A 26,009-nucleotide genomic window follows, 5' to 3' on the forward strand; every position below is an offset into this window, starting at 1 on the left:
TTGTCACCCGCCAGCAACATCATCTGTTACCAAGCAGCAGCCCAAATGTATATGAGCAGTGGATGTGTGAACAGCATGGCTTAGAAATTATTTATTAGGGTTGTCTGAAAGACTCCAATGAATAATGGGAAACTTTCTTTAACAGATTTCCTTTAGTTTTTTTGCAGGACACATTCCTTATTTCAAATTGGAGCTAATATATTGGTATTTAGGTTTTTTAATAGAGTGCGATGGTCAGAGACAAGGAAAACACAATTGTATTTTTTATTGTTTTATGTTCTGTCAATAATATTTATCCCGCACACATTGTTGCTATAGCACAGAAAACAAAGACTCTAGTCTCATTTTCCATATATCTCCCTCACTTTGGGTATGTTCCACATAGCCAATCACTGCAAAAAAAACGCTGCGGAAAAGAGTGCTGCGGATAAGCAAAGTGTATTTTCCAGAGTGTTTTTTACAAAAAGCCTGCAGAGTTTTCCTCTGTGGACTTTCTGCCTCTAGTGTAATTATGGCTAAAACCAGGGTGCCTGGCCACATGGCAGGACCAGAGCCTCAGTGGCGGCTTTCTATTGTGGATTCCACAGGGCATTTTATGGAGCAGATAAATCTGTCCCAAAATACGCAGTGTGAACATGCCCTTATTTTTACATGTAGCATTTTCACACAGTTTGTTTATCCAAAGAGCATATACCATAAAAAGAGCAGAGCATATGGCACTGTGAAGCCTTAAGAGGCCTTTAGGCTACAGTCCGACAAAGTGAAACATGCTGCAGAAAAAAAAAACATATTTTCCTCTCAGTTTTTTCTTCACCTATTCATTTTATAGAGAAAACACTCTCAACTCCACAGCTTACCCTTCGTTCACATCTGCATTTGGTATTCCACTCAAAGAGTCCGCATGGGGACCCCCCGAACGTATAAATTATAATGGGGTCCATGTGCTGGCCACGTGCTGCCCACACGAATCATGGGGACAGTAAAGTAGATTGTGAACTACTTTCCTGTCCGCATGATCCCTGTGGAGATCTGGCGGCAAGCACACAGACCCCATTATAATCTATGGGGTCCATGTGCTTTTACTGGCACACCACTTGCAGTTGCATTTGGTATTCCATTCGAGGGGGTCCTCATGCGGACTCCCCCGGACGGAATCCAAACGCAGATGTTAACGAGGCTTTACAGAGGTTGTCCAGGATATTTTTTTTTTTTTTTCAGGCCAGGAAAGTTGAAAAAATAAATAAACCATACTCAGCTGTCCCCAGAGGCTCCAGTGCCTCCCAGTGTGGTCTGGGCCTACTTCTCTGCTACCTTCTCTTGCCAGAAGTCGTCACAAGCTGTGAGGTCCTGTGTCACTTTCCTTAGGCCGCAGTAGGACTGGGCAGCACTAGGAGGCATCAGAGCATAGGTTACAAGTTTTTTATTTGTCACCTTCCACCACCTCTAAGTCCAGGTCTTTACATCAATTAATAGCTGCACTGATTCTGGCATAGCTGGAATTTTTTCTCTAGCCCCCACCATTCCCAAGCAATCAATGCTGTAGGTTTGGAGCCTGATATGCTATTTGGTCTCTCTGCTGTTAGGAGGACTGAGGTCTGAGCTCTAGAGATGATAGGGATGTTCATTACACATTGGTGGTATATAGTGAAATTTCAATTATTGGTTAGAAGGTTGTTTTAAGGTAGCTGTCTAGCTGTGATGTAGACCTCAGTGTGTATGCTTAAATGAATCAATGTACATTAATTCACCACACAGTGCTGTGGTATATATCTTTGTATATAAATAGGGAATTATCATAAATTATGAAATGTGCTTCCAGTCTCTAATAAAAGACATCGATGAAGCAGAAGAGCAGTACACACATGCCTTGCGCAGTCATCTGCAGAACATTGACCAGTTATTGGAACTACAGAGAGAACGCCTTGACCTACTGCAGGAGGAATATCAACAGGAGCTGGAGACTATACAGAAAGAATTTGATACTGAGAGGTTAGTATGCCGACTGCAGCTTTTGTGGCTTAACAGAACCATATACCCCTATACTCCCTCCCTACTTCAGTCAGCATTTAGCATTTCAAAGTGTTAGCCCGGGGTATTTTGGACCGGAATTTGATGTGGAGGCCGCCTCAGGTTTTGGTCCAAAATATGGGTATCCAGTCGTGCACTCCGCTCTAGATTAGACCCAAATGAATTGGCCTAGTCAGGAGGAGGGAGTGTCTTCAGGCAGATTAGCGAGGCGACTCCGCCTGAAGAATGAGCATGTCGTTTCTTTTTTTCCGGGAGCCGGAACAAACGCTCCAGGAAAAAAAAAAACTGACTGGCTCCCATTGATTTCAATGGGAGTCGTCTTTTTGGTCAGGATTTTGAGGCGGATACGGCCTCACAATCCTGACCAAAATACCCTGTGTGAACTCAGCCTTAGGACATATTTATGGTTTGAGAACACATTGATTTCAATGTGTCAATTCACATGTCAATGAACAGGCATCAAAAAAACTTTCTCTATCTTAGTCCATTTTCACGGACACCCAGACACAATAGAAATCAATGGAACCGTTTTTAACTGATGTAAAATGTGTTGACATCCGTTTCACGTCTGTTAAAAATGTATCAGTGGGTTGGATTGAATACGAAATGAAAATTCATCAGTTTTTTTCACTGACAGTTAAAAACTGTGGCAAAACGGATGACACTTGGCCATCGAAAACAAACAGAAGCAAAATAAATGTAAAACAGCTGATAAAAATGGACATGTACATCAGTATTTAATGGCTGTTAATCTGTCAAAAATGTCATTGTCGGGTGCATAAGACCTTAGTGTAGGTCCAGATGAGACATATACACTGAATGATTCGTGCGGACAGTGCACGGCAAGCACACGGACCCATTATACTCTATGGGGTCCTTTTGCTTTTTACAGCACAGTGCTTGCAATTGTGATTGTATTCTGTCTGGGCGGTCTGCATGTGGACTCTAACCGGTCGGAATACATATGCTATTGTGAACCAACCCTGAGAATTTTCCACTGCAGAAAGTTTGCAGCTTATCTGCCCGAAATTCGTAGCAGCAAATTGTGCGTTTTGTGTTACAGATTTTGTGCATAATGTAGATAGATTTCTCTACGTATTTTAAAGGTGTGAACTGACGTGCTGCAGAGTTGATCAGTTTTTCTTTCACAGTATATGAATAAGATAAGCCTTTGTTCATTCATTGAAATTTGATGATATAGCTTCCCAGAATTTAGGTATTGTACACTAAGATGTACTGAAGATTGTTCTGCAATATTGATTAGTTTGGTTCAAGAAGAAGGCTAAGTATTGCATTGCATTTCCTGCTATAGGACTACTAAAGTCATTTGGGATTTCCGTTTTCTTAAAGCATTTACATTCTTAGACATTAAATATTGATTTTGCAAACTCATCTTTTTGTGCTAAGCCAGTGCTAAAGTGTAGGTAAGTGCTGACACCTAGTGGTGAAGCAGTGTCTTGGTATTTTTTGGAATATGAATGAGCTGAAGCATTGAAGGCATTTTCTGGATGACCTATCCTTAAGATGGGTCATCAGTAGAGATGAGCGAACAGTGTTCTATCGAACACATGTTCGATCGGATATCAGGGTGTTCGCCATGTTCGAATCGAATCGAACACCGCGTGGTAAAGTGCGCCAAAATTCGATTCCCCTCCCACCTTCCCTGGCGCCTTTTTTGCACCAATAACAGCGCAGGGGAGGTGGGACAGGAACTACGACACCGGGAGCATTGAAAAAAATTGGAAAAAGTCATTGGCTGCCGAAATTAGGTGACCTCCATTTTAGACGAATAGTGGATTTCAAATCCGGGTCATATGAGAATGTGAACTTTGTGACTAAGAGACAGGGATAGCTGTACAGGCAGGGATAGCTAGGGATAACCTTTATTTAGGGGGGAATGTTATTAAAAATAACTTTTTGGGGCTCTATCGGGTGTGTAATTGTGATTTTTGTGAGATAAACTTTTTCCCATAGGGATGCATTGGCCAGCGCTGATTGGCCGAATTCCGTACTCTGGCCAATCAGCGCTGGCCAATGCATTCTATTAGCTTGATGAAGCAGAGTGTGCACAAGGGTTCAAGCGCACCCTCGGCTCTGATGTAGCAGAGCCGAGGCTGCACAAGGGTTCAAGCGCACCCTCGGCTCTGATGTAGGAGAGCCGAGGGTACACTTGAACCCTTGTGCACCCTCAGCTCTGCTACATCAGAGCCGAGGGTGCGCTTGAACCCTTGTGCACACTCTGCTTCATCAAGCTAATAGAATGCATTGGCCAGCGCTGATTGGCCAATGTATTCTATTAGCCTGATGAAGTAGAGCTGAATGTGTGTGCTAAGCACACTCATTCAGCACTGCTTCATCACGCCAATACAATGCATTAGCCAGTGCTGATTGGCCAGAGTACGGAATTCGGCCAATCAGCGCTGGCCAATGCATTCTATTAGCCCGATGAAGTAGAGCTGAATGTGTGTGCTAAGCACACACATTCAGCACTGCTTCATCACGCCAATACAATGCATTAGCCAGTGCTGATTGGCCAGAGTACGGAACTCGACCAATCAGCGCTGGCTCTGCTGGAGGAGGCGGAGTCTAAGATCGCTCCACACCAGTCTCCATTCAGGTCCGACCTTAGACTCCGCCTCCTCCGGCAGAGCCAGCGCTGATAGGCCGAAGGCTGGCCAATGCATTCCTATGCGAATGCAGAGACTTAGCAGTGCTGAGTCAGTTTTGCTCAACTACACATCTGATGCACACTCGGCACTGCTACATCAGATGTAGCAATCTGATGTAGCAGAGCCGAGGGTGCACTAGAACCCCTGTGCAAACTCAGTTCACGCTAATAGAATGCATTGGCCAGCGCTGATTGGCCAATGCATTCTATTAGCCCGATGAAGTAGAGCTGAATGTGTGTGCTAAGCACACACATTCAGCACTGCTTCATCACGCCAATACAATGCATTAGCCAGTGCTGATTGGCCAGAGTACGGAATTCGGCCAATCAGCGCTGGCTCTGCTGGAGGAGGCGGAGTCTAAGGTCGGACCTGAATGGAGACTGGTGTGGAGCGATCTTAGACTCCGCCTCCTCCAGCAGAGCCAGCGCTGATTGGCCGAATTCCGTACTCTGGCCAATCAGCACTGGCTAATGCATTGTATTGGCGTGATGAAGCAGTGCTGAATGTGTGTGCTTAGCACACACATTCAGCTCTACTTCATCGGGCTAATAGAATGCATTGGCCAGCGCTGATTGGCCAGAGTACAGAATTCGGCCAATCAGCGCTGGCTCTGCTGGAGGAGGCGGAGTCTAAGGTCGGACCTGAATGGAGACTGGTGTGGAGCGATCTTAGACTCCGCCTCCTCCAGCAGAGCCAGCGCTGATTGGTCGAGTTCCGTACTCTGGCCAATCAGCACTGGCCAATGCATTTCTATGGGGAAAAGTTAGCTTGCGAAAATCGCAAACTGACAGGGATTTCCATGAAATAAAGTGACTTTTATGCCCCCAGACATGCTTCCCCTGCTGTCCCAGTGTCATTCCAGGGTGTTGGTATCATTTCCTGGGGTGTCATAGTGGACTTGGTGACCCTCCAGACACGAATTTGGGTTTCCCCCTTAACGAGTTTATGTTCCCCATAGACTATAATGGGGTTCGAAACCCATTCGAACACTCGAACAGTGAGCGGCTGTTCGAATCGAATTTCGAACCTCGAACATTTTAGTGTTCGCTCATCTCTAGTCATCAGTATCAGATTGGTGGGGTGCAACACCCAGGACCTCCACCAATCGGCCATTTGAAGATATCAGCATTTCGATAAGTGTTGTGGCCTCTTCAATGAATATCAAGCCCAGCACTGTAATAATAATAATAATAATAATAATAATACATTTTATTTATATAGCGCCAACATATTCCGCAGCGCTGTACAATTTGTAGGGTTCAAGCACAGACAAAAAGATACATTACAAATAGTCACTTCACACAATGGGACTGAGAGCCCTGCTCACAAGAGCTTACAATAATAACAATAATAATAATAATAAAAAATAATAAATTTTATTTATATAGCGCCAACATATTCCGCAGCGCTGTACAATTTGTAGGGTTCAAATACAGACAGAAAGATACATTACAAAGAAAGTCGATTCACACAATGGGACTGAGGGCCCTGCTCGCAAGAGCTTACAATCTATGAGGTAGAGGGGGTGACACAAGAGGTAGCAGGGGCGGCATTGCTTATGCAGAGGTCAGACACTTTTGTAATAGAGGTGACTGTCATTACATAAACATAAGACTTTATGAGCCGTCAACAGTCGTGTCCTGTAACCACTTCAGTACCGGGCCAATTTGTGGTCCAGGACCAGACACATTTTAGGTTTATTTTGTATGTGCGGTTTTAAGGTCTGTAAAATTTTTCTCGTATGTCTCAGTCAACTAATTTTTGCGTCTTTTTTCGGGGACACATAGGGCTTTATTTTTATGTTATTTTTATTTTCAAATGTGTTTTAATTTTTTTTATATCCAGGAAAATATAAACATAATAGGAGGGAAACTGTGTCTGGTTTTCAATTTATTTATTTATTTTTATTTAATAACACAAAGTGTCACTGAAAAACTTTATAAAATAGTTTTTACTCTCCGTTACGGTAATTTTTATTTTGTATGGTGTCGTCAGGGGTGGGGCTATAACCTTTAATAACAGCGTTTTATTAGTGTATTATTTTTTATTATTATTTTATTTACATTTTTAAAAAACTTTTTTATTATATTTTTATTTTATTTTTTTTCCAGATTGTGTCCCCATAAGGTGATAAGAGACCTTTGGGGACATCTTCTCACTTATTTTTTTTGTACTGGAGGCTGATTTCTCCTATAACTGGGGCTGCTACATTTAACCCCAGTTGCAGGAGAAATCCAGCCTCCTGAATGCTGTATATACAGCTTACTGAGCTGATCTGGGGTCTTGTAGGACCCAGCAGCTTTCGCAAGACTCTGCTCCCAGCGGATCACGGTCTGCCGGGTCAGAGGGCAGCTGAATTATGGCAGCGTCCATAGCCGTGTATACAGTGCTCATTGAGCGCTGTATACACAGCGATCGAGATGGCAGGGAAGGGAATAAGTCTTCTCTGTCTTCTCTCTGGGAGCTCCGGCTGAAGTTACAGCCGGCTCCTAGTGAAAGCAGCTGCACGATCTCCATGCAGCTGCTGTGTTCTGACTGGACGTACAGGTACGTCCTGTCAGAACAAGGCAACCACTTCCCAGACGTATATAGTCTATGGGCGGACCGGAAGTGGTTAACATGTAGATGGAGCTTGGACCTATAAAGTTAGCATGAGATAACATCATATCAGGTTTACGTTAGAAATTGTGATAGGCTTGTCTGAAAAGATGTGTCTTTAGTTTGCGTTTGAAACTGTAGAAATTGGGAGTTAATCTGATTGTCCGGGGTAGAGCATTCCAGAGGAGTGGTGCAGCTTGGGAGAAGTCTATTCAGTACAATCTATGTACTGAATGTACAAACTATGTACAATCACAGTACTGAAATAAATGTATGCTCTATTATCCCAATATAAGTTGCTGCTCTATAAAACGTAATAATTATTATTGTGGGTGCAACTCCAAATTACAATGACATTTTGAAATTTGTAATTTTTTCCATCTTAGGCCAGGGCTACACACTCTGTGATCACATAGGTTAGTTACCACAAAATTGTTGGCATCTGAACTATTGTGATCAATAACATCATTGTGGATGAGATTGAAAGGGATCACTGAAAAATCCAGGAGGGGCCATTAACGGAGTACAATAAAATGAAACGTATAATCAGCAACCCCCAGTCCTATTTTCAGGCATTTCATCTCCCCTTCCATCTGGTGGCAGCACTGGTCAGGTTGGTAGTACAGAGTCTCATGCGACTATACAGCCAGTCACTGCCCTCAGTAGGACTGGGCGATTATGACCTAAATCAGAATTGCAATTAATCAGACATTTTACCTTGATTATGATTAATAGCGATCATTTAGGTCACGCCCCTTTTAAACCATGTCACTTTTACAGTATGATTAAGTTTTGGGCGACACCTGCGAGATTCGTCTTGACCGGCAGTTTCGTTTGGACAGAACAAGGCCAAACCAAAACTGTTATTATACTCTGAAGTCTCTTTGGTGCTTCTGGCTCAGCGTCATGTGGCGTCACACATAGATGAAAGCATTGTAACACCATGTGACGTCAACCAGAACATGCCAGAGCCCAGGAGAGGTGAGTAACACTGTTTTTTATGTTTCCTCATCTACCCTGGTCCTCCACTTATTATACTCTGGGGTCTGGAGGTTTTCCAGTGATCCCGTTAACAGCTCTTACCCACATGCTGTGACTAAAACCTGTAAGAAGAAAGTTATTGTTGTGGTTTTCTTCTGCGTCTTCCACCCTTTGCAGTACAGATGGTAAAAACTGGATGGGGTGGCGGTAGTGAAACGTGCAAAAGAGCTTTGGTAAAAACCACCTTAATTCCTGAATGAAATTCTGCAGTGCGTCTGTCCATTGTAGCCCTGGCCTGAAAGTGGGACAGTTCATCCGATAGGAGCTCTTGAGGTTTCTTGTGGAAGAAAGTTCTATTATTTTTTCCTGATTCTGAGCCTGAGATGTGCTGAATGTGCTTGCCTCTTCTTTGTTACAAATAACAGAAAGATGATCATTGAGCAGAGCGGGAAGGAATTGTCATATCTACAGAATGTGATGCTGGCTATGGAACAAAATACTCTTGAAAGCGAGACTGAAGCTAAACAAGAATTTCAGAGCATGAGGGATGAGATCAAGAACAAGGTAAGTTCAGGGGTTCTTCCTATTTACTGGACTACAGCGGCCATAGACATCATGTAATTGTCAGTTCAAGAACAGATGAGTCTCAGGATGAACTTTCTGCCCCTATTATATGTATACAGAAAACCCCAGCGTTTCCATAGGTATAAGTCACATTCAGATTTTCTTCTTTTTTTTTCCAGCCACATGTGCATTGTATTACCCAGAATCCCATCCTCTTTGCAAGTATTGTAAAACACAGTTTTTTTGCCACAACGTTTCCGCCACGGCCAAAATGCTGTGTTTTTGCAACGTGGGCCGCTGGTCTAAAACTGCAAAACTATGTGGCATCAAAGCTGCAGTGCGAACACGCCTACGTACACACATGCTATTTTGGGCTTTGATGATTGTTTTTTTTTTTGTTTTGTTTTGTTTTTTTTTTAAAGTGATCTAAACAAAAACCTACTAAAACTAGCAGCAAAAATGGCAGGTGTAAACTGTACTTATAATTCTGTTGTCATCTAGTAGATGACCCAGTCCCAAACCGTTCCTACTTTGATGGAGAAGCACCAGATTTTTTTATAGGACCAACAAAATAAATGAGATTATTCACACAAGAATGAGAAAGCTGCGTTTTATATAATGCAGTATGCTAATATTAGCTGCAGAATCACAAGTGTTTTCCCTGTATATTTAATAGGGAAGAAAAATGCAGCAAAAACTCAATGGAAAACACTGAGATATACAACACAATGATTTTCGAGGTTTTTTTTTTCCTATAGCAGTTTTAGCTGTGTTTCACTACATGGAGTATTAACCTTACACTGGAAGACGTCAACTACGGTACTCCATGTTTCTGCATTCATACTGAATTTTCAGTGTATTACATAGGTATGAGGCCCCATGTTGTGGAAACCCAGTGTTTTTTGTTGCAAATTTTGTTGCATTTTTTTTTTTTTTTAAACAAAATCAAAAGTTGGTTTAAACAGAAGGTAAATGTCTAAAAGCTTCCTTTATATTTGTTATTCATTTTCAAGCTTCTCTTTAATTTGGCTCAAAAAACGCAGCAAAATCTTCAACAAGAAATGCTGCATTTCCGCAACGTGGGGCCTCAGCCTTAAATTGTTGGTAAACTGACATTTGTGTGATTTGGAAATGTATATACAGTATATACATTCACTTACCCGAGCTTCCATAGACTGAGCATTCTTATCTTGGTCTTTCGTTGTAAATGTAATCCCTTTTGCCCTCCTTACATGTTTTATATCAGTCCTGTATCATTTAATTGCTGCTTATTCTGGATTTGACAGAGTTTAGAGGAGAAACATTCCCTTCGAGTAACTCTGGAGGGAACAGTGGAGGACCTGTGGAAACAGTTCCAGCAAGCCTTGAAGAACTACACAAATGCCACAGAGGACCGAAAAATTGCATTTGAAACGTTAAAAGCAAAAGATGAAAAAAGCGCTGAAGAAATTGCTTACCAGATGAAAAAGCTGCAGAAGATTCAGGTAACTTGATATTCATCCTAATCCTAATAAAAATTAATATGATTATTCCATGAATTGATGTTTCTAAGAGCAGATGATAATATAGCCTTTTATTCAGAATCAGACAGGTTTGCACAGTACTGACTCACTAAGCTTCATGCACACATGCAATTGTGCAATCTGAGGGGGCATTCGGTGGTCCATTCTGCTTTGTGTTATCAGAACAGAATGGATTGGAAGCCCCCATAGTGGTAAGTGCATCACAGAGTGCACTCGAATGTCACCTGACTGTGTTCTGCTGCAAACTCTGCCCTACATCGGATTCACAGTCAGCCATGTGCGTGAGGTCTAAGGCTACTGTTTTCCAGAAAATTGCACCACTACTGTCCATGGGCTGTATGTGTTCTTGCAGCTTAGCCTCATTCACGTGAATAGATTTGAGCTGTGATACTGCAGTTTGTGGACAAGAGTCGTTCTGTTTTTAGAGGAAAGCAGGCGTGTTTTTCTAATCTACAACTCTTTTCAAAGCAGGACATGCAGGTTATCACTTTTCGGACAGCTGATGATGATACATCCTCCCGACTAATGATGACCTGCAGGTCCCATGTTGGCTGATTGAGGAGAGAAGTTTTTGGGGTGGTGATAACATCTTTAACACTGTCCAGGTGTCTACCAGGTCTTACAGATATGGTCAGTGATCTCTTTCAGCCTGTGCAAAGGCATCTCATACATTTTTCTCCCTTGGTTCCTCTATGTGTTTTTTTTAACAATTAATTTGTTTAGATCATCACATACTGAGAGGCAGCCATGTTACAAATCATCTAAAAACATGCAGCCATTTTGTAAACCATCTAGGGCTCAGCAGCCATGTTATGCAAGTACGTAGACACTAACTTAAGCTGCCAAAAGTCCCCCAACTTGCCAGGATTGGCAATCCTGGCAAATTTACAGATGTTTACAGGTAGACTCGGGGCAGAACTTAAATGCCCTGATTTTTCAAGCTAAAGCTTGGTACGGTAAGTATGTACTCAGTAAAGTAGTTATTATTATTTGTTATTGTAATGACCAGAATAAAAATCATTACTCAGCTGTCAGTCCTACTTAGTTACCCCATGGTGTGTGGTGACCTAGCTAATACACTGCATGTCATGTAACCCAGTAGGCAATTGAATGCTAGCCATGGATACATTACACAATGATTCATGCGGGCAGTATGCGACAAGCACACGGACCCCATTATAGTCTATGAGGTCCGTGTGCTTTTACAGCACAGTGCTTGAAACTGCAATTGTATTCCCTCCGGGGGAACTCCATGCGGACTGTAACTGTATGGAACACATACACTGGGCTAAGGTAACTTATGTGAGTAACATTATATAGACAGGTATATTTTGTTTACATATATATATATATATATATATATATATATATATATATTTATCGAAGTAGAAGATTTAACAAAATTCTATGTATAATATAGATCATGCCTGATACAGGGATTGAAGTTGTCACAAAAGCTAACAATTTTCTTTTATTGCAATCACATACTATATAGCCTGGAATAATAATCTGAAATAATGTACAAGATATTGCTGAAATGAAATAACCTTCCATATCTGGTATATAGCTGAATGATGAAAGGACTGATCACTTCTTTTGTGTAGGAAACCATAACATCTTTAAGGAATAAAATTGCAACTCATGCTCGTGAAAGTGATGAGCAGAACCGGCAACTACGGGAGGATAAAGAAGTGGTGCACAAGCAATTCCAGAAGCTTAAAAACCAGATGAACCAAGCAAGAGCTGCAGAACATAGTCGCCTCACCACCCTGACCGTGCAGAGCAATGCTGCGCTCAAGCAACTGAACAAAGTTATAGAGAAGGTATTGCCTCATTCACAAATATGGATATACATATTTATAAGATCTGGACATTTACAAGTATACATAAACTGGTGACAGTACTAAAAGTAACATTTACAAAGCGTATATCTGAGCCAAAGTATGGTGGGTAAACTCGTACTCTGTTGTTCCAAAGTATATGGTACTACAAAAGATAGTCAAGTACAGCGCTCGGCTACCGTCAGAAGTCGAGGTAGAGTAGTCGAGTAGAGGTTGAATCAAGCAATAGTGGGCATGCCTGTCTTCTGCTGTATGTGGGAGCCCTATTCTTGTGATTAGTGGGGTCCCAGTCGTCAGTGCCCCACAGACCAGACAGAACTTATTATTTGGATGGAGGATAAGTTTCAATTTTGGGATAATGCCTAAGGAGAATTTAGCTCACAACTCGGACAGAACAGAGCTGACAGCTTTCTTTCAGAGCTGACTGCTTTTTAATATCAAAAAATGTAAAAAAAATGGCATGGAATCTGATGTTCTTTTTCACAAAATGGCTGCAGGAAGAAGCCAACACCAGGACCACTCCTCTGGGATGTGACTTCATAAAATGTGACATAAAAAAGCCTCACTGTTCCAGTCGCTTTTTTTGCCAAAGCGATCAAAATCAGCAAGGATTTTTTTTCAGCGCCCCATAGACTCCCATTGATTTCTTCAGGCTGAAAACACCTGAAGTAAGGTCATGTTGCTTCTTTTTCTGCTAGCAGAAACAAAATGCTAGCAGAAAAATAAGCTAGCAGAAAAAAAAGCTAGCAGAAAAAAAAGCTAGCTGTTCATATAGGGCTCCATTGTACTGATTTTGAAGCGAAATCATCTGTCAAAATCAGCCTCCATGTCCCCATGTGAACTAGCCCAATAGTTTCTGACCATGGCCATAACCAGTCAGCATCCAGCTTTGAACTTCCTAGCTGAATCTGTTCATTTCTCAAGACACAGGACTTTCTCGGTAGTTGGACTTTAGAAAACAGATATCCTGAAGAAGCTTTAAGTAAAGATCATGTTGTACCGCTAGGGGACATTCTCATGGAGGAGTTTGCTGCTAACTTTGAGACAGACCCTGCCACTAATTTAAGATCCAAATACTGGCCAGAATCTACCTCCCTTTGTTTTCAGTAGAAGGCAAGGACAAATTCATGTTTTTTTCAGGACGCTGAAAAAGAAGCATCCCACTTGATCTTCCCCCAGATTACACTGCTGAGTCTGCCACAGAACCTACGGCACAAGACTAATACTGCTCCCCATTGTTTCTGAGGCTAATCAGCCAGTAAACCTGTGGTAAAAAGTGGGTAAGGCTCTGTTCCCACGGAGTAACGCGCCGTGCATTTAGACACGTGTACACTAGAGATGAGCAAACACTGTTCGGATCAGCCGATCCGAACAGCACGCTCCCATAGAAATGAATGGAAGCACCTGTGACGCTGACTTTGCCGGCGGCCGGCGTCACAGGTGCTTCCAATCATTTCTATGGGAGCGTGCTGTTCGGATCGGCTGATCCGAATAGTGTTCGCTCATCTCTAGTGTACATGTGTTAGAGTGTAAGCGCTCAAAACAGATCCCGTTCACTTCAATGTGTTTCGGCTTACGGGCACTACACATTGAAATCAATGGGAGGCTTTTTAACCTATTGATTTCAATGTGTAGCGCGTGTGAGCTGGCACACATTGAAGTGAACGGGATCTGTTTTGAGCGCTCACACTCTGACACGTGTACACGTGTCTGAATGGGTGGTGCATTACTCCATGGGAACAAAGCCTTATACAGGGCCAAAATTTGGAGAAGAATCTGAGGTGGAAGACTGCCTGCCTTAAATTCCTCTTCAAATTCTGCTGTGTGAACCTAGCTCTAGTCTTCTTTGCCTCTGTAGGCTTTGCACTTGCAGGGATTAATGCTAATATTGATATCATCTTGATATTTCAGCAATTGTGTAGTGTACAATGACTTGTTGTACTCTCAAGCAGGGACATGTTTGTGTTCTTATGAAACCACTGCCCTGCACAATAGGTGTGTTCAGCCACTACCAGCATCCTCTACATCCATAACACCAGTAAAAATGGAGGGTTTCCTCGTATTAAATATACAGTCCTATGAAAAAGTTTGGGCACCCCTATTATTCTTAATCATTTTTTGTTCTAAATATTTTGGTGTTTGCAACAGCCATTTCAGTTTGATATATCTAATAACTGATGGACACAGTAATATTTCAGGATTGAAATGAGGTTTATTGTACTAACAGAAAATGTGCAATATGCATTAAACCAAAATTTGACCAGTGCAAAAGTATGGGCACCCTTATCATTTTATTGATTTGAATTCCCCTAACTACTTTTTACTGACTTACTGAAGCACAAAATTGGTTTTGTAACCTCAGTGAGCTTTGAACTTCATAGCCAGATGTATCCAATCATAAGAAAAGGTATTTAAGGTGGCCAATTGCAAGTTGTTCTACTATTTGAATCTCCTCTGAAGAGTGGCATCATGGGCTACTCAAAACAACTCTCAAATGATCTGAAAACAAAGATTGTTCAACATAGTTGTTCAGGGGAAGGATACAAAAAGTTGTCTCAGAGATTTAACCTGTCAGTTTCCACTGTGAGGAACATAGTAAGGAAATGGAAGACCACAGGGACAGTTCTTGTTAAGCCCAGAAGTGGCAGGCCAAGAAAAATATCAGAAAGGCAGAGAAGAAGAATGGTGAGAACAGTGAAGGACAATCCACAGACCACCTCCAAAGAGCTGCAGCATCATCTTGCTGCAGATGGTGTCACTGTGCATCGGTCAACTATACAGCGCACTTTGCACAAATAGAAGCTGTATGGGAGAGTGATGAGAAAGAAGCCGTTTCTGCACGTACGCCACAAATAGAGTTGCCAGAGGTATGAAAAAGCACATTTGGACAAGGCAGCTTCATTTTGGAAACAAAAATTGAGTTGTTTGGTTATAAAAAAAGGCGTTATGCATGGCGTCCAAAAAGAAACAGCATTCCAAGAAAAACACATGCTACCCACTGTAAGATTTGGTGGAGGTTCCATCATGCTTTGGGGCTGTGTGGCCAATGCCGGCATCGGGAATCTTGTTAAAGTTGAGAGTCGCATGGATTCCACTCAGTATCAGCAGATTCTTGAGAATAATGTTCAAGAATCAGTGACGAAGTTGAAGTTACGCCGGGGATGGATATTTCAGCAAGACAATGATCCAAAACACCGCTCCAAATCCTCAGGCATTCATGCAGAGGAACAATTACAATGTTCTGGAATGGCCATCCCAGTCCCCAGACCTGAATATCATTGAACATCTGTGGGATGATTTGAAGCGGGCTGTCCATGCTCGGCGACCATCTAACTTAACTGAACTTGAATTGTTTGTCCAAAATACCTTTATCCAGGATCCAGGAACTGATTAAAAGCTACAGGAAGCGACTAGAGGCTGTTATCTTTGCAAAAGGAGGATCTACTAAATATTAATGTCACTTTTCTGTTGAGGTGCCCATACTTTTGCACCGGTCAAATTTTGGTTTAATGCATATTGCACATTTTCTGTTAGTACAATAAACCTCATTTCAATCCTGAAATATTACTGTGTCCATCAGTTATTAGATATATCAAACTGAAATGGCTGCTGCAAATACCAAAATATTTAGAACTAAAAATGATTAAGATTAATAGGGGTGCCCAAACTTTTTCATAGGACTGTAGGTGCAGGTTCCAGAGACAGGATGCATCTATCATCCATTTATGGCCATATGCCATAAATAAGATGATACTTTTTACATTGAGGCCTCACAATGTGAAAATGCAGCATTTTTGGCCTTTACAGAAAAACAGTGGAAAAAATACAATGTTTTACAGTCCCAACAATGTGAGTGAGAATTCTTTTAATCTTAGCCTACCATTGCAGAAAATAATGATGCAGAAAACGCATAATAATGCACTTGAAGGTTGTTAGGAGCCTTGGACAATAATGTCAAAGCACCAAAAGTGTCCCAGAAGAAATAGTTAAAGTGGTTATGCCACGAAAATGATTTATCTCTGATCCCTAAATTTCTGATTGGTGGGAATCCAACTGATGGGACCCCCAGCATTTCCAAGAACATCTGTGTTATACAGGATTTGAAAAATGCTTTGACTGTCGTAGCTTAACCCCTCAGATGCCATGATCAATAGCCATCATGCCATCTGGTGATCAGGAGACCACTTGGGTTCCCCATGGTTAGATTGCAGGGTCTCAAGGGATTGCTATGGCAGTCAGAAGTCCAAAACCTCCTGGCTGCCTTATCCTATTATAGAGGTAAGAGGATCACGTAGTCCCAGGGTCAAGTCCCCTCAAGGGACAGTAAAAAAACTAATAATTAAAAGGGAAACAAAAAAGTTTTAACGTATAAAAAATAAATACTAAAAACAAATCATAAAAACCCTTTTCCATTTAAATAAATAAATATTGTAAACCAAAGAAATAAACATATTAGGTATCAGTATGTGCATATTGGTCAGCACAATCCAAAAATAACCGCAACAGGTATATTTACATGTGTGAACACCCCCTAACACTTCATGTTCTGCATTTTACTGGTGTAATGTTATTATAGGGACATTTTATGGGATTACAAATCACCATTCACATCAATATTCACTATCAGTTGGCATTGCTATGAATGGACATTGATGCAGTGGTGATTTGACTCCACATGTTCATGTAACATGGCAGAACTTACAGAACAGAATTACAAGGAACACTATATGTGCAAGCTTGGGGTCTGTAACATCAGGTACCGATTACATAGCAAAGAATAAAATGTTTCTAACGTTTCATGTAAACTCTCCTAAGCATTACATGTTAAAGAAGTTGTCGGAGATAAAATGTTATTTCTTCTCTAACCTAAACACCCTTCTCTCGCTTACCTTCTAAATTATTTAGTATACAAAAAAGCTATATTTACATTGAGAGGGCAGTGTGACCGCCCCAGGGACATTTTCAGATTTTCTGGTGACTTTCCATTTCCCAGAAATGGAACGTCATCTATACTAACCACCCCCACCCCATCATACTTACCTTTCTTCTGATCCCGATCTTCTAGACACGGGACATCACTTCCTTCTGGGGGACTAGCTGTTCCTCTTCTTCATGTCTGCGCCGTCTACGCATGCTGACTCTATTACACAGGCGTGAGCGGTCAGCAGACATTAAGCAGGTGTTGGCTACTCAGAACAAGTGAAGGTCCTGCCCCAAAGACAGGTAAGTATAATGGGCTGGGGAGGGGGGTGGGTTAGTATTGGTGACATTGGTTAGGAAGAGCTAGTAGTGGGCGGCTAGCTAGGGAAACAGGGAGAGGGTTTGAGTGGGAAAGGGAGGGGGAGATAGCCAGCTCTGAGTGAAGTTCAATGCATCATGGTAGTTGTAGGAAAACACAACAGGAAGCTACCCATGTAAACAAATGCAGAAGATGCCAGGAGCTCCCAGAGAATCCCAGAAATCACTCAAAACACGGTTAAAGTATTTGGTTGCACTTATTAACCTATTAATAGCACTAATAGAACTTTTTTGAAAAATTATTTTTTGCCCGGAAAACCCTTTTAATTTCTGAACGCTAGAATAGCAGTATGAAGTAAGGTGTTATTGTTGGTTGTGTGTGCAGGGAGAACAGATTCTCCGATTGGCAGAAATGTGTCGTAAACTGGAAACTGAGGAGGAGAAAGTGTTACCGTTTTATGTATCTTCCTTAAGTGATACAGAAAGGGAGGAGGCTGAGAGAGCCAGCATGGAGAAGCCTTCTGAGCAGCTGGCACAGGTGAGTGGATGTGGGCACCACATTGTACAAAGCTTCCATGTTTAATAACTAGTTTATAGTACATAATGTAGGATAACCCCCCTACTAGAGAGAATCAATGATATATCAATTATTACAGAGGATCTGAGTGAACATCAAAAGGGGCTAATAGTGGGAGCACGTCCATTTGCTCTGCTGCCTCTGCCGCTCTTATCGGCACTTAAAGGGACACTATTTTTTTTCACATAACAAACTATTTGTGAGTATTATGTGTAATTTGAACTATCTGACTGTGCAATCTTTAGCACAACAATCAGTTTCACTTAACTCTTTCAGAAGTGGACCAGTTTTTGTTTTTGCGTTTCTGTGATTTCATTCCCCATTCAAAGAACCATCAATTTTTTAATTTCCCATTGACGTATTTTTTGCAGTACAAATTGTACTTTATAAAAGCACCATTTAATAAACTGTACAATGAATGGATGTCCATTCTTTTTTCTGGGAGCCGGAACAAACGGCTCCCAGAAAAAGAACTGGCTGCCTCCCATTGATTTCAATGGGAGCCATCTTTTTGGCCAGGATTTTGAGGCAGATACGACCTGGCTGCTTTTGCTGACTCTATACTTTTTCTTTAATTTTTCCATTTTAGCTCATCTTTGTTTACACCTTTCTAGAAAAAATAGAATTGTCAATCTGTCAGCCATTCTAGTCCTCCTCCTGCTATTTTAATGTGATTCCTTCCAGCAGGGTTCTCCCATTTAATACTTGTATTTCTTCAAGACATCTACTAGAAAACTGTAAAAGGCCGGGGTCCCACTTGGCGTAAAGTCACAGCTAAGTGGATGACATTCCAGCGAATCCCTTCCCCACTTAGTGGGAAATAACACTGCGATTTCCAAAACTGTTATGGTTTTGGAAATCATGGCATGTCAGTTATATCTATGGAAACACAGGCGGTTTCCCTATAGACATAATTGAAGCAGAAAGTCCACTAGCTGTGCTGAGTTTACATATGGATGGGTCTATGCTTGTTGCTCTGACAACATAGCTCCTTAATGATTCTTAATGTGAGCAGCTTGTTCTTTCTAAACATGAATGTATCTTCAGCCACATATAGCTAATGCCTCCTTGACTCCAGGGTCCAAAAACTATTTTCAGTAAATTATATGAGCCCTAGAACAGACAGTACTCCCTTCTGTAGATTGACATGAAGCCGTATTAGTATAGGCTGGTGTAGAGTAATACGTTTCTTTCTTTTTTCACCTTTCTCCTTCAGTTAATGCTGGACTACACTGCACTGGACCAATTTTGGAAAAGGTACAACAAGGTTCTCCTTGAACGCTGGGCACTTGATCGTGAGAAAGTGGTCCTTTCTCAAGATAACCAGAAACTGCGCATTTTGCTGAAACAGTACCTGGATGGCATCTCTGTAAGCGATGAAGTTCTCACCCAACAGAACCCTCTACTAATACTCAACAACCGCAGCAACCTGTCCCAGAAAGTTGCCCCACAAGTTCCTGTTACTGACAAGAGGGTTCAGCGTCCTGTCCATAACATTATCGAAGCCGCTCACGTAGTCAGCCGTACCCTGTGACCAGACTGTTCACAGATGGGCACAGACTCATCTTGCTATACAGGAAACTTTGTATGGAGGCGGGGGGCTTGAAGGGGGAGATTACATATAATCTGGCTCATTTTTAGGATTGTGTGATTCATAATAGATTTTCTGAAGCCATACAGAGTCCAGATTTATTGTGACTACCTTTCCAGAAAACTGCAGAAAATAAAATCTGTTAAAATTTTTCCTTAGTGTTTTTGTCATCCACCTGTTGTTTCTACTTCCGTGTCAGTCTTGGTGTAATAGACAGTGGGTTTTGGACCCAATGGGGAAAATTCATTAAGAGTGGTGTATTGTATGCTGTGGTCTCTTCATTCCCTGCGCCAGAATGGAAATTTACGGTAGTTAGGAAATGGCATACATTTTCATTGTAACTCGCTTCAGAAAACTGGTGTGAGTGATGATAAATCTATAATCCCTGCCACACCCACATTCACACAATATGATGGGCTAGGCGTGGATTGGGGCTTGAGGCACATGCTTGGTGGAAGAAAGGGCCTTGTGCTGGATGTACACCTCATTATCAGTTATCTGACATAGAGGGAATGATGCAATTGCCCCACTGTGTCACCATTTCTAAGAGCATTATCTAAATTGCCCACCTGGTCTTCATCACTAATCCCATATAGGGATTTGGTCTTCACTGAAGGGAGACCACAAGGTTGCTATCAGAAGTGGTTCTGGTATTCATACCTCCCAACTGTATCGGATTCAGCGGGACAGTCCTGGATTCTGGGTCCTGTCCCGGTCAGTGAGAGGTATGTCCTGGTTTCAACTCTGGAGGACGCAGATGAGTTGAATACAATGGTGAATGAAGCATATAATGTTAGGGTGACTGCAGGAGCATTATGCTGTGTGGCAGGGCCACCATGAGGAATTTTGGGGCCCCATACAGCCTAAGTGTCTGCCCCCCCCCACCGCCATTTTAAAACTACTTTAATTTGCGACATACCCATTCTGTATTACATTTCCCTTTATTTAGCAGCATTACAAGGCTTAATCAGATTCTATTTGCAGGTATAATCTGCTACGTGTGACAGCGCCTATAGAGAGCCAACACCATTTATAAGAGGCCTCTTAATAAATCCTCAGGGCTTATTCACATTGCGTTTTTGGCCTCCCTTGCCGGGATACGTTGGTAACCAGTCAGAATCAGCTGTCAACTTATCCCTGCACGAAGAACTGGCCATTAAAAAAAAGGGGGGCCTGCAGTTCTCTGTGCAGGGATAAGTGGGGAGCTGATTGTGACTGGTTACCAACGTATCCCGGCTTTGTAGTTCTCCAGCTAAAAACCTATATATTATATATTATTGCCCCAGACGTTCCCTCTCCACAGTGCCGCACACCTGATGTCCCAACAATCCCACCCCCCACTCCCCTCCACCTTCTAACATCTTTCCACTGCCCCCTGTACCCATACCTCCCAACTTTTGAAGAACCAAAAGAGGGACAAAATGTGCGGCGCGGCAAATTTAGCCCCACCCACTGTTATGTTGACTCCACCCATTCTCATTAATTTTTCATGTGCCCGCACACAGTATAATCCTCCTACAGTCACCCGTACATTATATGTCCCCCCTCTATCTCTCCCCCAGCTTCATATACACCCTTCATCTGCCCCCAGTTTCATGTCTCCCACCCAATCTCTGCCCCCAGATTCATGTTCGCCCATCCATTTCTGCCACCAGTTTCATGTCCCCCCCTCCATCTCTGACCCCAGTTTCATGTCCCCTCCATCTCTGTCCTGTTTCATGTCCCCCATCTCTACCCCCAGATTCATGCCCTCCATCTCTGCCCCCAGATTCATGTCCCCTCCATCTCTGCTCCCATATTCATGTCCCTCCATCTCTGCCCCCATTGTCATGCTGTCCTCTCCATCTCTGCCCCCATATTCATGTCCCCTCCATCTCTGCCCCCATATTCATGTCCCTCCATCTCTGCCCCCATTGTCATGCCATCCTCTCCATCTCTGCCCCCATATTCATGTCCCCTCCATCTCTGCCCCCATTGTCATGCCGTCCTCTCCATCTCTGCCCCCATTGTCATGCCGTCCTCTCCATCTCTGCCCCCATATTCATGTCCCCTCCATCTCTGCCCCCATATTCATGTCCCTCCATCTCTGCCCCCATTGTCATGCCGTCCTCTCCATCTCTGCCCCCATATTCATGTCCCTCCATCTCTGCCCCCATTGTCATGCCGTCCTCTCCATCTCTGCCCCCAGATTCATGTCCCTCCATCTCTGCCCCCAGTGTCATGCCGTCCTCACGTTCATCTGCCCCCAGTTTCACGTTCCACATTACACTGACTGACTTACCTTCTCCTTCGTTGCCTCGCAGCTCTCTGCGCGCCTGTCTCTCACTGGCGCACAGTTATAGACGCGATGTGACGTCATAACATCGCGTCTACAAGCCAGTAGCGGAGGCGGCGAAGCGAGGAGCTGACACAGGTCAGCTCCTCGCTTCAGCCGCATATGTGACAGCGAGAGAGGCGCACAGCGGCGAAGCAAGGAGCTGACCTGTGTCAGCTCCTCGCTTCGCCGCCGGCTACTGGCTTGTAGACGCGATGGCTGAAGCGAGGAGCTGACCTGTGTCAGCTCCTCGCTTCGCTGCTACCGCCGGCTACTGGCTTTTAGACGCGATGTGATCACATCGCGTCTACAAGCCAGTAGCAGCGGCGGCAGCGAAGCGAGGAGCTGACACAGCTCCTTGCTTCAGCCGCGTATGTCTTCAACTCAGATCTGCGTCCTCTGGATGCAGATCTGAGTTGAAATAGGACATACACAATGACTGCTACGGGCGCCAGGGGGCTGGCACACGGTCGCGGGCCAAAACCGGGCCCCCCCCATTTTTCAATTTGGCCGGGCCCCTGACGCCAGTACCAGTAGTACTGCCCTATCGGCGGCCCTGCTGTGTGGGGGCACACAGAAAAATGGATGAGAATGGGCTAAGTCAACATAGAAGTGGGTGTAGCTAAATTTGACATCCCTCTTTCTGTCCTTTGAAAGTTGGGAGTATATATATATATATATATATATATATATATATATGACAATCACTACACACTAGAAATGCTTTACTGCTGTTTATTGCTATATCCGCTGCTTATTGGCAACCAAAGGTCTCAAGTGAAGATCAGGAATCCATCATGTATGTTTTCTGTCCAGATGTCATTGGCCAGTGCAGGGTCTTGACCGGCGTCCATGAGTGACCAGTGATCGCCGGCAGTGAGATCAGTGCATCTATCCCATAACTATATAGTAATAGTAGAAACGTTGTTGCCTGTAAATAACAAGAAAAGGTCACATGACAGATGTAGACGAGCTGGATTTGTAGTTGACAGTGTACATGCAGTCCCAAGTAAAAGAGACAAACGTAATAATAAGCTAATGACTTTCTCCGCTTGGACTGTGGATGGATGCGACAAATTTCCTAAAATGACCTTTTGGATTCTGGATAAAATTGATGATGAGGGTAGTAGTAGTATGACTCTACCTCTTTGGGTTGTTCTGTGTCCTCTCCTCCTCCTGGTACAACTCCTCTTGGGTGCGCTTCGTCTGTATCTGCGAGCCATGATACTGATGTTAGTGAGTAGCAGGAAGGCAGCAGTGACAACTGACTGGTGGGGCCACTCACCTACCTATAGACTCCTAGGTGTCTGTGATGTCATATGAGATATTAAATTGGTGGCGTTCTGGCACCTCTACATTCAACTACACAGTGGATGTTGCTGGAAGCAGATTGCTCTGTACACTGTGTAGTGACTGTGCTGGGGTACAGCAGCTCAGCCCCCCTTCATGTAAGTAGGACTTTTAGATGGTGTAGGGGATTTGATTTCGCACTGTTGTTCTTTCCTATCAACAAAATCAATGCTGCTAATAAGAGGGGGCAAAATTATTACCAAATCGCTAAAAATGCAATTTTCTCAAAAACGCTTTAAGTCCCAGTCACAACATTGTACTCATTGTAATACATTTATGGAAGGAGTGTCGACATTTCTAAAATAAAGTGAAATTCTGTCTAAGGCCTTTCCAAATGAAAGATTAAAAGAAGCCTTTGAGATAAGCCAATAATATGATGACAGAGGCAAAAATCTGCGAGCAGGGATAATACAGGCTTACCCAAAAATGACTATGAGCTGTAATGAATGCCAACTTATTCAATGTATTTGAGCAAATTAACCCCTTAATAATGTTCATCGTGCCCGGGGTGAATCCAGGGGCAATTTACTATTTTAAGGATGACGAAGAGGTCTCTAGAGGAATTGACGGCTTTGGAATCTCCTATTGTTGAAGAGGAAATTTCTTTAGCTATCTCCAGTATGGCAACGGGTAAGGCCCCAGGCCCAGACGGCCTTACCTTGGTATACTATAAGAAACTTGGCCCTGAACTCCGCCCCAGACTGTTGAAAGTTTTCAATTCTCTCACCGATGGCTCGGCCCTTTGTCGTGACTCCCTGTGTGCTCACATAGCGGTTATCCCCAAACCCGGAAAGGACCCTCTTCTGTGCTCTAACTACCGCCCCATTTCGCTAATCAATGTTGACCTAAAAATTTTAGCCAAGATCCTTGCGACGCGTTTATCGCCCTTGTTAGGAAATATTGTTCACGCGGATCAAGCTGGATTTTTACCCGGCCGTGAGGCTCGAGATAATACTACCAAAGCTATCAACCTCATGTATGGGGCTAAACAATCGGGCTCTCCTCTCATGCTTCTTTCAACTGACGCTGAGAAAGCCTTCGACAGGGTCAACTGGCGGTTCATGGAAGAGACCCTGTTACATATTGGTCTTGGAAATTGCATGATGAGTTGGATCATGGCTCTATACTCTCTCCCTACAGCGATGGTTAGGGTGAATGGTTTATTGTCCCAGTCCTTCCCTATCCGAAATGGCACTAGGCAAGGATGCCCCCTCTCGCCTCTCATTTTCGTCCTGACTCTTGAACCCTTCCTCCGCCAGGTTCGAGCCGACCCGAACATCTCAGGCGCTGCTCATTCTTCCTGTTTATACAAAGTGGCGGCTTATGCAGACGACTTGCTATTTTTTCTCTCCTCCCCTCATGTTTCTCTTCCAGCTCTGATGTCTGCCTTTCAGGTTTACTCGACCCTTTCGAATTTTAAAATCAACTTTTCGAAGTCGGAAGCCCTTAATGTGACCCTTTCCTCCTCGGCGGCCACCTCCTTGAGTCAATCTTTCCCTTTTCATTGGGCCCCCACTTCTCTCAAATATTTGGGGGTTTATCTTACTCCGGACCCGAAAGATCTCTTTCGTTGCAACTTCCCCCCACTTCTGGCGTCTATCAGGGCTGATTGTACTCGATGGTCCACTGGAGCCTTTACTTGGTTCGGGAGATGCGCGATTTTTAAAATGAACATTCTCCCTCGTCTTCTCTACTTGATGCAGGCGCTTCCCATTCACATCCCTCTGTCTTTTCTTAGATCCCTCACTTCCGTCCAATTGAAGTTCATCTGGTCGGGCAGACCCGCCCGAGTGAGCAAGGCTTTTCTCTTTCGTCCCAAGAGTTGCGGTGGTTTATCGCTTCCGGACCTGAAGTCCTATTACTTGGCTACCCACCTGACTCGTGTCGTGGACTGGTGTAGGCATGCTGTTTCTAAACCTTGGGTCTACATCGAACAGGCATTCTCTCCGATCCCTTTGCAGGTTGCCCCATGGTTGGACTCCTCCTCATTGTCATCTCTCTTTTCTCACCCTACCCTTGGTCCCACGCTTCGGATTTGCTCCAGGGGCCTTGTTCGCTCCACTCTCTTCCCTAAGGATTCCGCTCTTTTCCCAGTGCTGGGCAATCCTGCCTTTCCACCTGGAATGTTTGACCGAGTTTTTCGTAATTGGCGCCGTAATGGGATTTTCCGTGCCTGTCACTTCCAGGACGCTGGGGGATGGACTACACTTCTGAATTCCCAGGCCCCTCCTGAGCTGCCCCCTTTGGATGCTTGGCGGGGGATGCAACTTCGTCACTTTTTACATTCTCTCCCTGCTCCTGCAGAGTTCCGCGTCGAACCTACCCCCTTGGAGAAGATTTTTGTTGGTGCTGGCCCCCTTCGCCACTCCCTCTCGCTCACTTACCGGATCCTGGTTGAACCTCCGGAGGACTTTGTTCCGCCGTTCTTGTTGAAATGGGAATCTGACTTATCCCTTTCCCTCTCTCAGGAGCAGCGTAGGCGCATTTTTCGCCTTTCTCATACTGCTTCCATCAGCTCTCGCCACCAGGAGGCCAGCTACAAAATCTTGTCCCGATGGTATAGGGTTCCTACGAGACTCCATGCTATGTTTCCTCAGGTCTCCCCATTATGTTGGCGCTGTGGCGACGAGGAAGGCACGCTGCTACACATTTTTTGGTCCTGTCCTGCCCTTTCGTCCTTCTGGGAGGGGGTCAAGCGGATAACCCTCCAGCTTACTGAAACTTCTCACCATTTG

General features: G+C 43.5%; 1 protein-coding gene across 1 annotated transcript in view; it reads left to right on the forward strand.

The window, feature by feature from the left end:
- DRC2 (dynein regulatory complex subunit 2) overlaps positions 1-19,622 on the forward strand; it is a 53,803-nt gene extending 34,181 nt beyond the window's left edge. Inside the window, exons 4-9 of the mRNA XM_075265562.1 lie at positions 1,820-1,989; positions 8,702-8,840; positions 10,127-10,324; positions 11,968-12,186; positions 17,828-17,980; positions 19,236-19,622. Coding sequence (XP_075121663.1) covers positions 1,820-1,989; positions 8,702-8,840; positions 10,127-10,324; positions 11,968-12,186; positions 17,828-17,980; positions 19,236-19,553 — 1,197 coding nt within the window. The 3' untranslated portion in view covers positions 19,554-19,622. The remainder of the gene's footprint in view (positions 1-1,819; positions 1,990-8,701; positions 8,841-10,126; positions 10,325-11,967; positions 12,187-17,827; positions 17,981-19,235) is intronic.
- Positions 19,623-26,009: the final 6,387 nt, after the last annotated feature.

This window comes from Leptodactylus fuscus, chromosome 2 (assembly GCF_031893055.1).
Source record: "Leptodactylus fuscus isolate aLepFus1 chromosome 2, aLepFus1.hap2, whole genome shotgun sequence".
NCBI lineage: Eukaryota > Metazoa > Chordata > Amphibia > Anura > Leptodactylidae > Leptodactylus > Leptodactylus fuscus.